This window comes from Hyla sarda, chromosome 6, assembly GCF_029499605.1.
Source record: "Hyla sarda isolate aHylSar1 chromosome 6, aHylSar1.hap1, whole genome shotgun sequence".
Taxonomy (NCBI): domain Eukaryota; kingdom Metazoa; phylum Chordata; class Amphibia; order Anura; family Hylidae; genus Hyla; species Hyla sarda.
Window position 1 is genome coordinate 246,753,099 of NC_079194.1, and position 12,678 is coordinate 246,765,776.

Here is a 12,678-nt window from a genome sequence, read left to right on the forward strand (position 1 = left end):
TCATTTTTTTAATAGACTTCATACTTTATGTTGGGGCATTCCTCTCCTTTAGTTGGTTGTCGGTTTATAATAAATCCTGTGGATATGATCACGTTCCCCTGCGCCTGTGCATTTTGTGATTGAGTGGCACTCTCGTCCAGCTATTGGTAGCCCAGGTACCAGGGCGCCCCCCGGTGTCAGTGTCCGGGACCCTTAGTGGCCCTGTGACATGCGATCGGGTGATCCCCTCCGGGTCCGCAAGGATCGGGCGGTGGACATTGGGACTCCCTGGTGGGTGAGAGAGATATGTGTGCCCAGTATGACTGCTACGTTCAGGATGAGTGGGGACAAAACCACGGACTCGGACATACTATTTTTCTATTATCGATATTGCGCTGACCAGCGCCTTGCCAACACTTCATGCAGTATTGCCCTACATTAAGATGGCCACCGCTATGTGACTTGCAGCGGTGCGCATGCGCACCCGGCCAATACACTGACATTACACCGATAGTCATGTGATCTATTTCCACCAGAAGTGATTGGTCCGTTCCTTTACAACTTTATTTACACATACACTGGCTTCTGTCGCCATGACACTGGCTGTATCTTTACACTGGCGTTCGCCGCCATTACACCTGTTACACATGGGACACGCTTCCTCGGTGAGTGACGCCACACACCTGCCCTGAATCCCTATGATACTTAAGATGTTTGTTTACATACTTTATTGTTTTTTTATATTTTATACCATTCTCTGTTTTACCTATGTATAAGATCTGCATAGAGATGTTTTTAATATCACTCACTTGTATCTGGATGACCATTGTACATCCCCTAATATCTTTTTGATGCACTGTATGCACTGGCACTTTACGAATGTTTACATATTTATAATTGTTTGTAATTATGATTGATTTGTTTCACCCTCTATATATACCTTGCTGTGATCACTGTTATTTAGCTTGAGAATGGTGTTGTGAGAACACCGAAACGTCGCTGCTCTTTGCTTTTGGAATAAAGCCACTTTTTTGATTTTTTCACTACTATTGAGTGCTGCGGTCATCCTTTATGTTTTGTATGAATTGGACCCAAGACCAGGGCCCCCAGACTGCTTGCACCATATCCATTTTATCGGAAGTGCTGCCTACCGCCTCAAGTTCTATATATATATATATATATATATATATATATATATATATTCATATCAGGGTAGGGGTTAAGTATCTGATCTCAGGGTAACAGGACCCAGCTCTTAGTAAGAGCGCATCCTTAAGACGGCACATGCTCCATTCATTTGTAAGTGAGCACCTGAGATGCATGAGTACAGCACTTGGGCATCTCCAGCACTTCTATACAAAGGAATGGTGTGTGCAATCACAGAGAAAAGGATCCAGCTAGGAGATGTGCCTGCGTTCTTAGAATTTTATTGCAGTAAAAGCAGACATCAGATAAGATCAATGGAAGTCATGTGACATGACTTCCATTGATCTTATCTGATGTCTGCTTTTACTGCAATAAACTTCTAAGAACGCACACCTCCTAGCTGGATCCTTTTCCCTGTGATTGCTTTTGCTGTGGGTGCTTTCCTGGCACCATCCATGCTGTGGAGGGAGTGATGGTATAGAGCTGGACTTAGTACGTGTTGGAAAAAGAATGGAGTGTGTGCCGTTGCCGTAGAATGGAGTGCATGCCTAGAGCCAGGATCCCATTGTGGAGATCGCGGGGGAGCGCCATCGGTTGGAACTAAACAGATCAGATACTTATCCCTTATCCTGTGGATAATATATATATATATATATATATATATATATATATATATATATTTATTTATTTATTATTTTTTTTTTTTAACCAGACAACCCCTCTAATTAGAGGAGTTTAGAAGCTATAGTCTAGGACCTTTTGTAAGGCTTTTCAATTCAGTTTTTTGAGCTAAGGCCAGAAGTTACAATATTACAATATATATACTATAATGTATACTATAATATATCGTAAAGTATAGTACAATATATAATATAAGTGCATTCCTTATGGTGCTGGGTGGTATGACCAAAAATGTGCATCACAGTATTTTTCAAACTTATGGCGGTTCCACGGTATGTGACGGTATTTTTCCTTCCACTCATTTCGCCCTAACCACCATACCCCCCCCCCCCCCCCCCGAATGAATCGTGCTCTGGGGAAATAATCATATATGACCCGCGGCGCTGTCCTACTTTTCCTTCTGTGAGCCGCAGCTCTGGAAATGAATGAGTTGTGAGCCGCGGGCACAGGACAGAGAACAGAAGCTGTCACCTCCCCCTGGAAGCGCTGAAAGCCAGTGGGCCGTGGGCACTGCAGAACTTCTGATATATGATGAGTTCCCCAGCACACTGCAGCTGATAATTCATTCATTCGCAGGGGGAGGCGCCCGACCGGGAAAAATTCATATCATAGAGAAAAAACACACTGGTATTCGGTATGAACCAGTATATCACCCAGCACTAATTCCTTATAGTTCCAGTTCAATTTGAATCTATTTCTGGCTTTGGCTGAAAAAAACTAAATGAAAAACTGCCTAACAAGCTGTGTGTGAAATTCTGATATTCTACTTTCACATGACAATATTTTGGTCAGTATTTCTAAGCCAAAACTAGGAGCTGGTCCACAACATAGAAATGCACTAATCTTTGCATTGTAGTGTTTCTCTGTGTAGGTTCTACTCCTGGTTTAAGCTAAAAAATACTGATTTAAAATAATGACTAAAATACTGTCATGTGAAAGTGACCTTAAATGTAACCTGTCCTTTTGGTCCTGCCTGCAGTCCTGCTTGCATATTGTCTCCTGCAGCAGCCTGGTAGAGAAAAAAGGAATTGCAGGTGGGACCTCAGCTCCGCACAATTTATAGAGTGTATCGGGCTGAATATTTCATCTACTTTTCCCTTTAGGCTGAGCCAGACTGTAGAGTCATGATGACTTTACTCATTTGTCTAAGCTCAATACACAAAATACTAAGTAATAAAGTATTAAAGTGTAAGTTGACATACTAAAATCTCTTATTCTTACTTCCAGGCACTGTATTTGATGATATTAGTGATAAAGGATGTATTCCACCATCTCAATGCAACTGCAAGTACTCAGGAAACATCTACCCTACAGGGGCAGAATTGATTCAACAATGTGAAAACTGGTAAACATTTAGGGGTTATAGGGTAAATATAGGGGTTAAATATGTTAAAATTTGGCAGGAAATATGTTGATGAAAGTAGGCTTTTTACTGGCATAACTGTGTAGCCTTTGGCCACTTTATGTGGATGACATGGAAATGCACCCTTATGCCATCTTCACATCGCAAAATTTCCAAGCAGAATTCCACAGAAATATTCAGCTGGGAAAATTCTCTGCAGCAGAGTCCCTTTGATATTAACAAGTCTCTGCTGCACCGTGCACACGGCAGAATTTCCGCTCGGAAATGCATTGCTGTCTATGAAGACGGCCCATTTCAGTAGACTCTCTCCTAAGACTGTATCCACCTTTTCTTTACTGTAACTTCACTCATCTCTAATTACTAGCACGGACGAAACATGCAAATGTGTGGAATGCTTGCCTAGATTTTCCGGGTGGACATTCCAAACATTTTCCGCCATGTGAAAACTCTAAAGTCGACCACAAAACAAATATGCTGCTAGAATGGAATGGTTTTACAACTTAATGCTAGAATGGAGGGGCTTAACAACTTTACACATTTAAAGGAGTACTGTAGTGCAGAGTATTCCTGCTCCGTCCTGCCCGGGCTGCAAAATAAATGAAAATGAACCATCACTCACCTCCCTGGGTTCCCGCGGAGCGCCACTAGAGCTGATCGGTCCTCCGGTCCATCTCCTTCATACTTCCGAGTGAAACGAAGCGTCACATGGTGCTCAGCCTATTGCCGGCGGCCGCGATGTTCCGCCTAGACCGGGGATAGCTGAGTGCCATGTGACGCTTCGTTACACCAGGAAGTATGAAGGAAATGGACCGGAGGACCGATCAGTAGTGTTGAGCGGCATAGGCCATATTCGAATTCGCGAATATTCGCGAATATATGGACGAATATTCGTCATATTCGCGAATATTCGCATATTCGTAATAGTCTCGTTTTATTTTCGCATATACGAATATTCGCGCATGCGAAAATTAACATATGCGAAAATTTGTATATACAAAAATTAACATGCGAAAATCCGCACACCAGTCTTACACAGTAGTATTAGAGCCTTCTTACACCACATAAGCTGGAAGCAGAGAGGGGTGATCACTGTGATGTGTACTGTGAAAAAAAAAAAAAAAACGAATATTCGTAATAACGAATATATAGCGCTATATTCGCGAATATTCGCGAATTCGCGAATATGCGATATTCGCGAATAAAATTTGAATTGCGAATATTCGCGAGCAACACTACCGATCAGCTGTAGTGGTGCTCCACGGGAACCCAGGAAGGTGAGTGATGGTTCATTTTCATTTATTTTGCAGCCCGGGCAGGACGGACCAGGAATACTCTGCACTAGAGTACTCCTTTAATGGTCCACAAGTGACTCTGCAGGGCCATTCCTGCACATCCTTGCAAAATCTGCAGTGGCACCGAAATAGTGTAGCTGCAGTAGAAGACTCTGGGCTGTCCAGAGAAAAGACAAATATGGTTTACTATAGCGCCTGCCATCCCTATCACTGTATGCACAGTGATCAATATGTAAAAAAAATATATATTTTTTAGCCTAAAAAAAGCTATATATATTTTTCAGCCCAAAAACAGCTTCTGGGCCTGTGTCTATGTACATCCTTTATATAATAATGACCATAACAGAAAGAGGACACTATTTAACCCCTTCTCGACCCATGACGTACCGGTACGTCATGGGTCAGGTGAGGGGAATGTGCAGGGCGCGTCAGGTCTGCATCATAACCTTCAGATGCCTGCTCCCGTCAGCAGTTGACATCTGCCGGTAATGACAGACATCAGAGCTGGCTCCAATGTCCGTCATTTAAATGGTTAAATGCCGTGATCAATAAAATCTGAGAAAATATGTAATAGTTTTCAAGAAGTCACAGAAAAGCAAAAGTAGTACCGTTAAAATCTACAGTTCATGGCACAATAAAATAAACCCTAATACAGCTCCAGGGTCAGGGCATTGAACAAACTTTATTTTTCACTTTGGTATCATTGGAATCGTAGTGACCTGTAGAGTAAAATATAATATTTTTTTTCAATTTTGCCTTACACATATTTTTTTCTGGCTCCCTAATACATTATATGATATAATAAAGTGTGAAAATGCAAAGTACAGCTTGTCCCACAAAAAGAAAACCCTTATACAATTTGTCAGTGGAAAAATAAAAACGCTACAAGTCTTAGAATGTGAGTAGGAAAAAAATGGAAGCCCCCCCCCCCCCCCCCCCCCCTCACAAGAAAAAAAAAATAGCTGGCTTAATAAAATTATTTAGGCAGCACTTTGTGTTTTCAATGGAGAGTCAATGCATACGGTTTTCAATACAGTTCCATACTGTTTTCACATTGAAAACTGTATTGCAAAAACGTGGTGTGAATGCACCCTAACTTCGAGCCCTGACACGCGTACGTTTGCGCACATATATGGCCCAGATTTATCAAACTGTGTGAGAGAAAAAATTGAGAGATTTTCCCATAGCAACCAATCACAGCTCAGCTAACAAGCTCTGGTAAAGTGAAAGCTGAGCTGTGATTGGTTGCTGGAGGAAAATCTCTCAATTTTTTCTCTCTCACAGTTTGATAAATTTGGGCCATAGAGATTTATCAAAACCTGTGCAGAGGAAAAGTTGCCCAGTTGCCCATAGCAACCAATCAGATCGCTTCTTTCATTTTTAACAAGGCCTCTGCAAAATGAAAGAGGCAATCTGATTGGTTGCTATGGGCAACTTTTCCTCTCCACAGGTGAGCAGCCTTCATAACCTTCATTGTACAGCAGCCTAGGATGGAAAGTTGGCGCCTCACACCGTACACACTCCCTCAGCTCCGAGCAGCTTCATTGTACAGTAGCTCTGATGGTGTTAATACAATGGTTTTCATATCATTGTGTGAAGGCTGCCTGGGGCTCAGACCTGAGGGAGTATGTGCAAACTTGCATCCTAGTATAATAAAGGCTGCTTGGGGCTTGGAGCTGAGGGACAGCGGCTGTCGTAGTGATGAAGGCTGCTCGGAACTTGCCTCCTAGTACAATGAAAGTCTCCATCTCTGCACTGACCAATACAGAGATAATCTGCAGGGACGTAAAGGTACAGCTGAGTCCTGCATCAAGACACTGGGTGCACATACTTTCTCCTGCACTGCCCAACAGAACACACACTTGGGACATATATTTTGTAGCTTTTTCCCCAGAACTTGCCCCCCGGAGCCCTGTTTTCCATCTATATGGTAGGACTATAACTATCTAGAGCAGTGGTCTGCAACCTTCAGACCTCCAGATGTTGCAAAACTACAACTTCCAGCATGGCCGGACAGCCATTGGCTGTCCGGGCATGCTGGGAGTTGTAGTTTTGCAACCTCTGGAGGTCCGCAGGTTAGAGACCACTGATCTAGAGGATCTTTTTTACTAAATGTGGAGAACTTCCTTTTCAAAACCTGGATGTCACCTTAAAGTGCAACTTTCATGAAATCTGGGTGCCATAACCTGCACACATCCTCTGTACTGTGTGCAGGTGGTGGGTATAGCAATGTTTTTACCTAATATTTGCACGCTTTCATGACCCCTAAAAATGCTTTTGATCAAAGCCACTGACGGTCATATAGGCGTGGCGTGTGGTACGCGATGCCCCGCCGCCACCACGCCCACCCCTTGTATGTCATCGCTGGGACTGCAGTGTGATTGACACACAGGTCCCAGCTCATGCGCCCTTCAGCTAATCTAACGTGCGCGCCGCTGCGTGTCATCCAGCTAGCAGTGCGGAGGAAGACGGCAGCGAGCACTCGCTGGGGGAGCGAGCGCTTGCTGGATTACACGCAGCGGCGTGCACGTTAGATGAGCTGAAGGGCGCATGAGCTGGGACCTGTGGTCCCAGTGCTGACATACAGGGGGTGGGCGTGGTGGCGGCGGGGCATCGCGTACCTCGCGCCACGCCTATCTGACCGTCAGTGGCTCTGATCAAAAGCATTTTTAGGGGTCATGAAAGCCTGCAAATATCAGGTAAAAACATTGCTGTACCCACCACCTTCCCACAGTACAAAGGCTGTGTGCAGGTTATTGCACCCAGATTTCATGAGTTGCGCTTTAACATGTCCACTATAAAGCAAGTGAGTATATTGCTATACATTACAATAAGTAAGCTTTGTCTACCAGCTCACAAGGACTGTCCTATAACTTAACTCCTGTTTTCAGCTCTTAATAGAGGGACATTATTGTTTTGCTACCACATTCTGAAATTTTCCGATCTTATGTTATTCTCATAATTTGGTGTAGATACCCAGACCCTTCACTTACAGAATCTCCACATCACAGTAGAAATGTAATTAATTGCCGTTATTTTCTATTTCACCGATTAGTATTATGTAATTGCTTCCCAGATAGTACCACAAAGGGAAACTCTAGGTTATCAAAACCTGTATGTTTGAGTACACTGTGCATTCACGTGGTGACTCACAGAACACTAATGTCTGCTCGTAGAGGCGGATTGCGGCTACAAGCAGGCACAGCTGAAGGCACACTGTAGGGTCTGTCATTGGCGGATCATTGGGGGATCAAATGCTACTGATCAGTTCTGTGTGACCTGACACTAAAGTCTCTTCCTCTTCAAAAGTTTTGATAAATCTCCACAATGTGTCTTTCCTCTGATCCACTTGTCCTTCATGTGATCATGGGCAAATTATTAACCCTGTGACCATGAGTAAAAACCTGAGAAGTTTAAAACTCCAAGATTGACCACCCTTACCACCTAACAATTACCATCAAAAAAAGACATGATCCAAGTGACAGATCTAGTGCACTCGACTTCATCTGTTCAGCTGGATCTGGGATTAACCCCTTAAGGACGCAGGACGTAAATGTACGTCCTGGTGAGGTGGTACTTAACGCACCAGGACGTACATTTACGTCCTAAGCATAACCGCGGGCATCGGAGCGATGCCCGTGTCATGCGCGGCTGATCCCGGCTGCTGATCGCAGCCAGAGACCCGCCGGCAATGGCCGACGCCCGCGATCTCACGGGCGTCCGCCATTAACCCCTCAGGTGCCGGGATCAATACAGATCCCGGCATCTGCGGCAGTTCGCGATTTAAATGAACGATCGGATCGCCCGCAGCGCTGCTGCGGGGAACCGATCATTCATAACGCCGCACGGAGGTCCCCTCACCTTCCTCTGTGCGTCTCCCGGCGTCTCCTGCTCTGGTCTGTGATCGAGCAGACCAGAGCAGGAGATGACCGATAATACTGATCTGTTCTATGTCCTATACATAGAACAGATCAGTATTAGCAATCATGGTATTGCTATGAATAGTCCCCTATGGGGACTATTCAAGTGTAAAAAAAAATGTAAAAAAATGTAAAAGTAAAAGTAAAAAAAAAGTGAAAAATCCCCTCCCCCAATAAAAAAGTAAAACGTCTGTTTTTTCCTATTTTACCCCCAAAAAGCGTAAAAAACATTTTTTATAGACATATTTGGTATCACCGCGTGCGTAAATGTCCGAATTATTAAAATAAAATGTTAATGATCCCGTATGGTGAACGGCGTGAACGATAAAAAAATTTAAAAAAGTCCAAAATTCCTACTTTTTTAATACATTTTATTAAAAAAAAAATTATAAAAAATGTATTAAAAGTTTTTTATATGCAAATGTGGTATCAAAAAAAAAGTACAGATCATGGCGCAAAAAATGAGCCCCCATACCGCCACTTATACAGAAAAATAAAAAAGTTAGAGGTCATCAAAATAAAGGGATTATAAACGTACTAATTTGGTTAAAAAGTTTGTGATTTTTTTTAAGCGCAACAATAATATAAAAGTATATATTAATGGGTATCATTTTAATCGTATTGACCCTCAGAATAAATAACACACGTCATTTTTACCATAAATTGTACGGCGTGAAAACAAAACCTTCCAAAATTAGCAAAATTGCGTTTTTCATTTTAATTTCCCCACAAAAATAGTGTTTTTTGGTTGCGCCATACATTTTATGATATAATGAGTGATGTCATTACAAAGGACAACTGGTCGCGCAAAAAACAAGCCCTCATACTAGTCTGTGGATGAAAATATAAAAGAGTTATGATTTTTAGAAGGCGAGGAGGAAAAAATGAAAACGTAAAAATTAAATTGTCTGAGTCCTTAAGGCCAAAATGGGCTGAGTCCTTAAGGGGTTAAAGGGGTACTCCGGTGGAAAATTATTATTATTTTTTTTTTTTAATCAACTGGTGCCAGAAAGTTAAACAGATTTGTAAATTACTTCTATTAAAAAATCTTAATCCTTCCAGGACTTATTAGCTGCTGAATACTACAGAGGAAATGATTTTCTTTTTGGAACACAGTGCTCTCTGCTGACATCATGAGCATAGTGCTCTCTGCTGACATCTCTGTCCATTTTAGGAACTGTTTAGAGCAGCATATGTTTGCTATGGGAATTTTCTCCTACTCTGGACAGTTCTTAAAATGGACAGAGATGTCAGCAGAGAGCACGGTGTTCCAAAAAGAAAAGAATGTCATTCATCTTCACAAAAGGTCAGCCTCTCCACAATTTTCATTGACAGACGATGTCACCTTGGGGTGACTATGGCCCCCGCTGCACTAAACAACCGCTCTGATGGCGCACTACTGGCCGGGCAGGACAGTTTTTCCAGGGAAAACTCTGCTAGTTGCGGCCACAAATCAAGTTTGGCTGCCCAGAAGTCCAGCGGATCTTCAAGGTGTGTTGGCATGGCCATGTCACGGTATGCCACCACCTGCTGGTTAAGGTCCTGCTCCATGTCTACCTGCTGCTGCTGAGTTGCTTCACTATGCGGGTGAAGAAAGGTACTCATCAGCGACTGTAGACTCAGGCTGGTGCTGATGGAGCTGACACTGCTCCTGCCACCCCACCCTTCCCCAGCAGCCATGGCAGTGGAAGGTGAGCACAGAGGGCCCCCCGAGTCAGAACTGCGAGAGGATGGATGATGGCGCCAAAAGGCATCGGACAACTGACTACGTAGGATGTCTCTGTAGTAGGTCAGTTTGTCCTCCCTCTCAGTGGGTGTAAAAAAGGCCCCCATTTTTTGCTGGAAGTGAGGGTCCAATAAGGTGGAGAGCAAGAAGTCATCCCGCTGTCGAATGGTGACAATGCTGTGGTCACTACGCAAGCAACTGAGCATTCATCGTGCCATTTGTGCAAGTGACTCAGAGGGACTCACTGACTCAAACTCCACTGCATACTGCCACGGCTGCCACAGTCGCTGTGTACTACAGCCAAAATTGCACTCTCTCAATTTCACTCCCTTCCCTATCAGTGCTTCTAGGCAGGAATTGTGCTTGAGCTGAATCGCTGCTGTTCTTCTGTGCAACACACTGCTCTCTGATCCTCTCTATAATAGAAAGCTGTAGACAGTGACTCGGAGGTGGATCGTTACAGTAAGAATGCTTTTCTGTGACAAACAAACTGCTCTCTGTCCAACAGAACACTGACTTGACTAGGAGGTAAATCGCTGCTGGAAAAAGCTTTTCTATGTAACACACAGGGCAGTCTGTCCCTCCCTATCTATCTCTCTGCAGTGTAAGAATGAAGTGACTGGCCGCAATATAGCTGCCGATTATGTAGGGCTGTGACATCACAGAGGTGACTGGCTGCTGATAGGCTGCATCCTGCATGTGATTCAGGGTCATCTCGCTTACCCTTGTTCACGCCTTCCCAGAATTCCTTGCCCCATGTCCTCACATGTGGATCCACCACTTTAGATGCCCTGGAGCCTGGACTGCACTAAATGGCATTTGATGAAGCAATTTGTGCAATAGAATCGTGCCGATATTTGCATTCGATACGAATCAAATTTTTCATGAAATTCGTAACGAATTTGGATTCGTGAGATTCGATTTGCTCATCTCTAATGCTCACTCTAACGACGGTCATCGGCGTATAAGCATTGCGAAATCTGCTGCGGAAGCATTACGTGTGACCAGTGGCTTAGGAAGCCCCAAAAACCTGGGGGGGGGGGGGGGGATAGCATTGTGGCTTTGAAAAGGTGGAGCCATAAAAGTGGAGGGACTAAAAGGGGCGGGGTCACTCAATTTTGCGTGACAATACAGGCTCCTCATCACCGGTACCTTCAGGGAGCAGTGAATTCAAGGGATAGGGATCTGTCAGGACTGTGGGAGGTAGGCTGTGTGTGTGAGGTCAAGACGAGGGGTTAGTGTAGGCACCATTGATACCTTGACAAAAAAGGGTGTACATGTATGCCATGGTAGCAGTCTTCATTTACTGCTAATCAGTGAACACGCCCCTCCTCTAATAAATGTGTAAACAAAAATAAACAAATTTGGTATCGTCGCATGTGGAAGTGACAGAACTATTAAAATATAACACTAATGAAACTGCATGGTAAATGGTGTAAACATAAAAAAAATACCTAAGTTTATCAAAAGTGATCAAAAAGTCCCATCAAAACAAAAATGATACTGATAAAAACTACAGACCACGGCGCAAAAAATAAGTCCCATACAGGGGTGTGGAAATTTTATAAAAAACTACTTGTCCACGGGACTAAAATGGAGCAAAATCTACTTGCCCCCAGGGTCATTATATTCCCCCCCTCTGATGCCCACAGGGTCATTATATCCCCCCCCCTCCCTCTGATGCCCCCAGGTTCATTATATTCCCCTCCTCCCTCTGATGCCCCCAAGGTCATTATATTCCCCCCCCCTCTGATGCCCCCTGTGTCATTATATCCCCCCCTCTGATGCCCCCTGTGTCATTATATCCCCCCCTCTGATGCCCCCAGGGTCATTATATTCCCCCCCCCTGATGCCCCCAGGGTCATTATATTCCCCCCCCCTCTGATGCCCCCAGGTTCATTACATTCCCCCCCCTCTGATGCCCCCTGTGTCATTATATTCCCCTCCCTTCTGATGCCCCCTGTGTCATTATATCCCCCCTCCCTTCTGATGCCCCCTGTGTCATTATACCCCCCTCCCTTATGATGCCCCTGTGTCATTATACCCCCCTCCCTTCTGATGCCCCTTGTGTCATTATATTTCAGCCCAACCCCCTCTCCTCTCCCACATTATTTACCAAACCTCCTCTCCTCTCCTCTCTGATCCCCTGCTACCTGTACTCCGGCCCCATGTGTGCTCCGGCAGGCTCAGGGGCTCGGCAGTTACTTTTGTTACTGGACCGTTAAGAATATAGTTTTGCCCCTGGTGATCAGGCAGTTCCTCATATTAGGCAAGTTTATCTCACTCACTCACTCTGAATTCACACAGGTCCGCTCACACTGTTACTGTACTTACATCTCCCTGCAGCAGTCTATAACGAGACTTCCTTGCGGTGATGCGCGCGATAGGTGATGTCATCAAAGGCGCCGCACGGGACGTCATCGTCCAGACGTCCTGAGCTGCGTATGTTATGACGTCACCAATCGCGCACATGCCAGCAAGGAAGTCTCGTTATAAACTGCTGCACGGAGATGTAAGTACAGTAACAATGTGAGCGGACCTGTGTGAATTCTTCCGGCATTTAACGCTGCT

General features: G+C 44.3%; 1 protein-coding gene across 1 annotated transcript in view; it reads left to right on the forward strand.

Annotated features, from left to right (window-relative positions):
* The window catches only part of LOC130277496 (mucin-2-like), a 307,722-nt gene that overhangs the window by 64,544 nt on the left and 230,500 nt on the right, over nt 1-12,678 (forward strand). Inside the window, exon 9 of the mRNA XM_056528171.1 lies at nt 3,034-3,151. Coding sequence (XP_056384146.1) covers nt 3,034-3,151 — 118 coding nt within the window. The remainder of the gene's footprint in view (nt 1-3,033; nt 3,152-12,678) is intronic.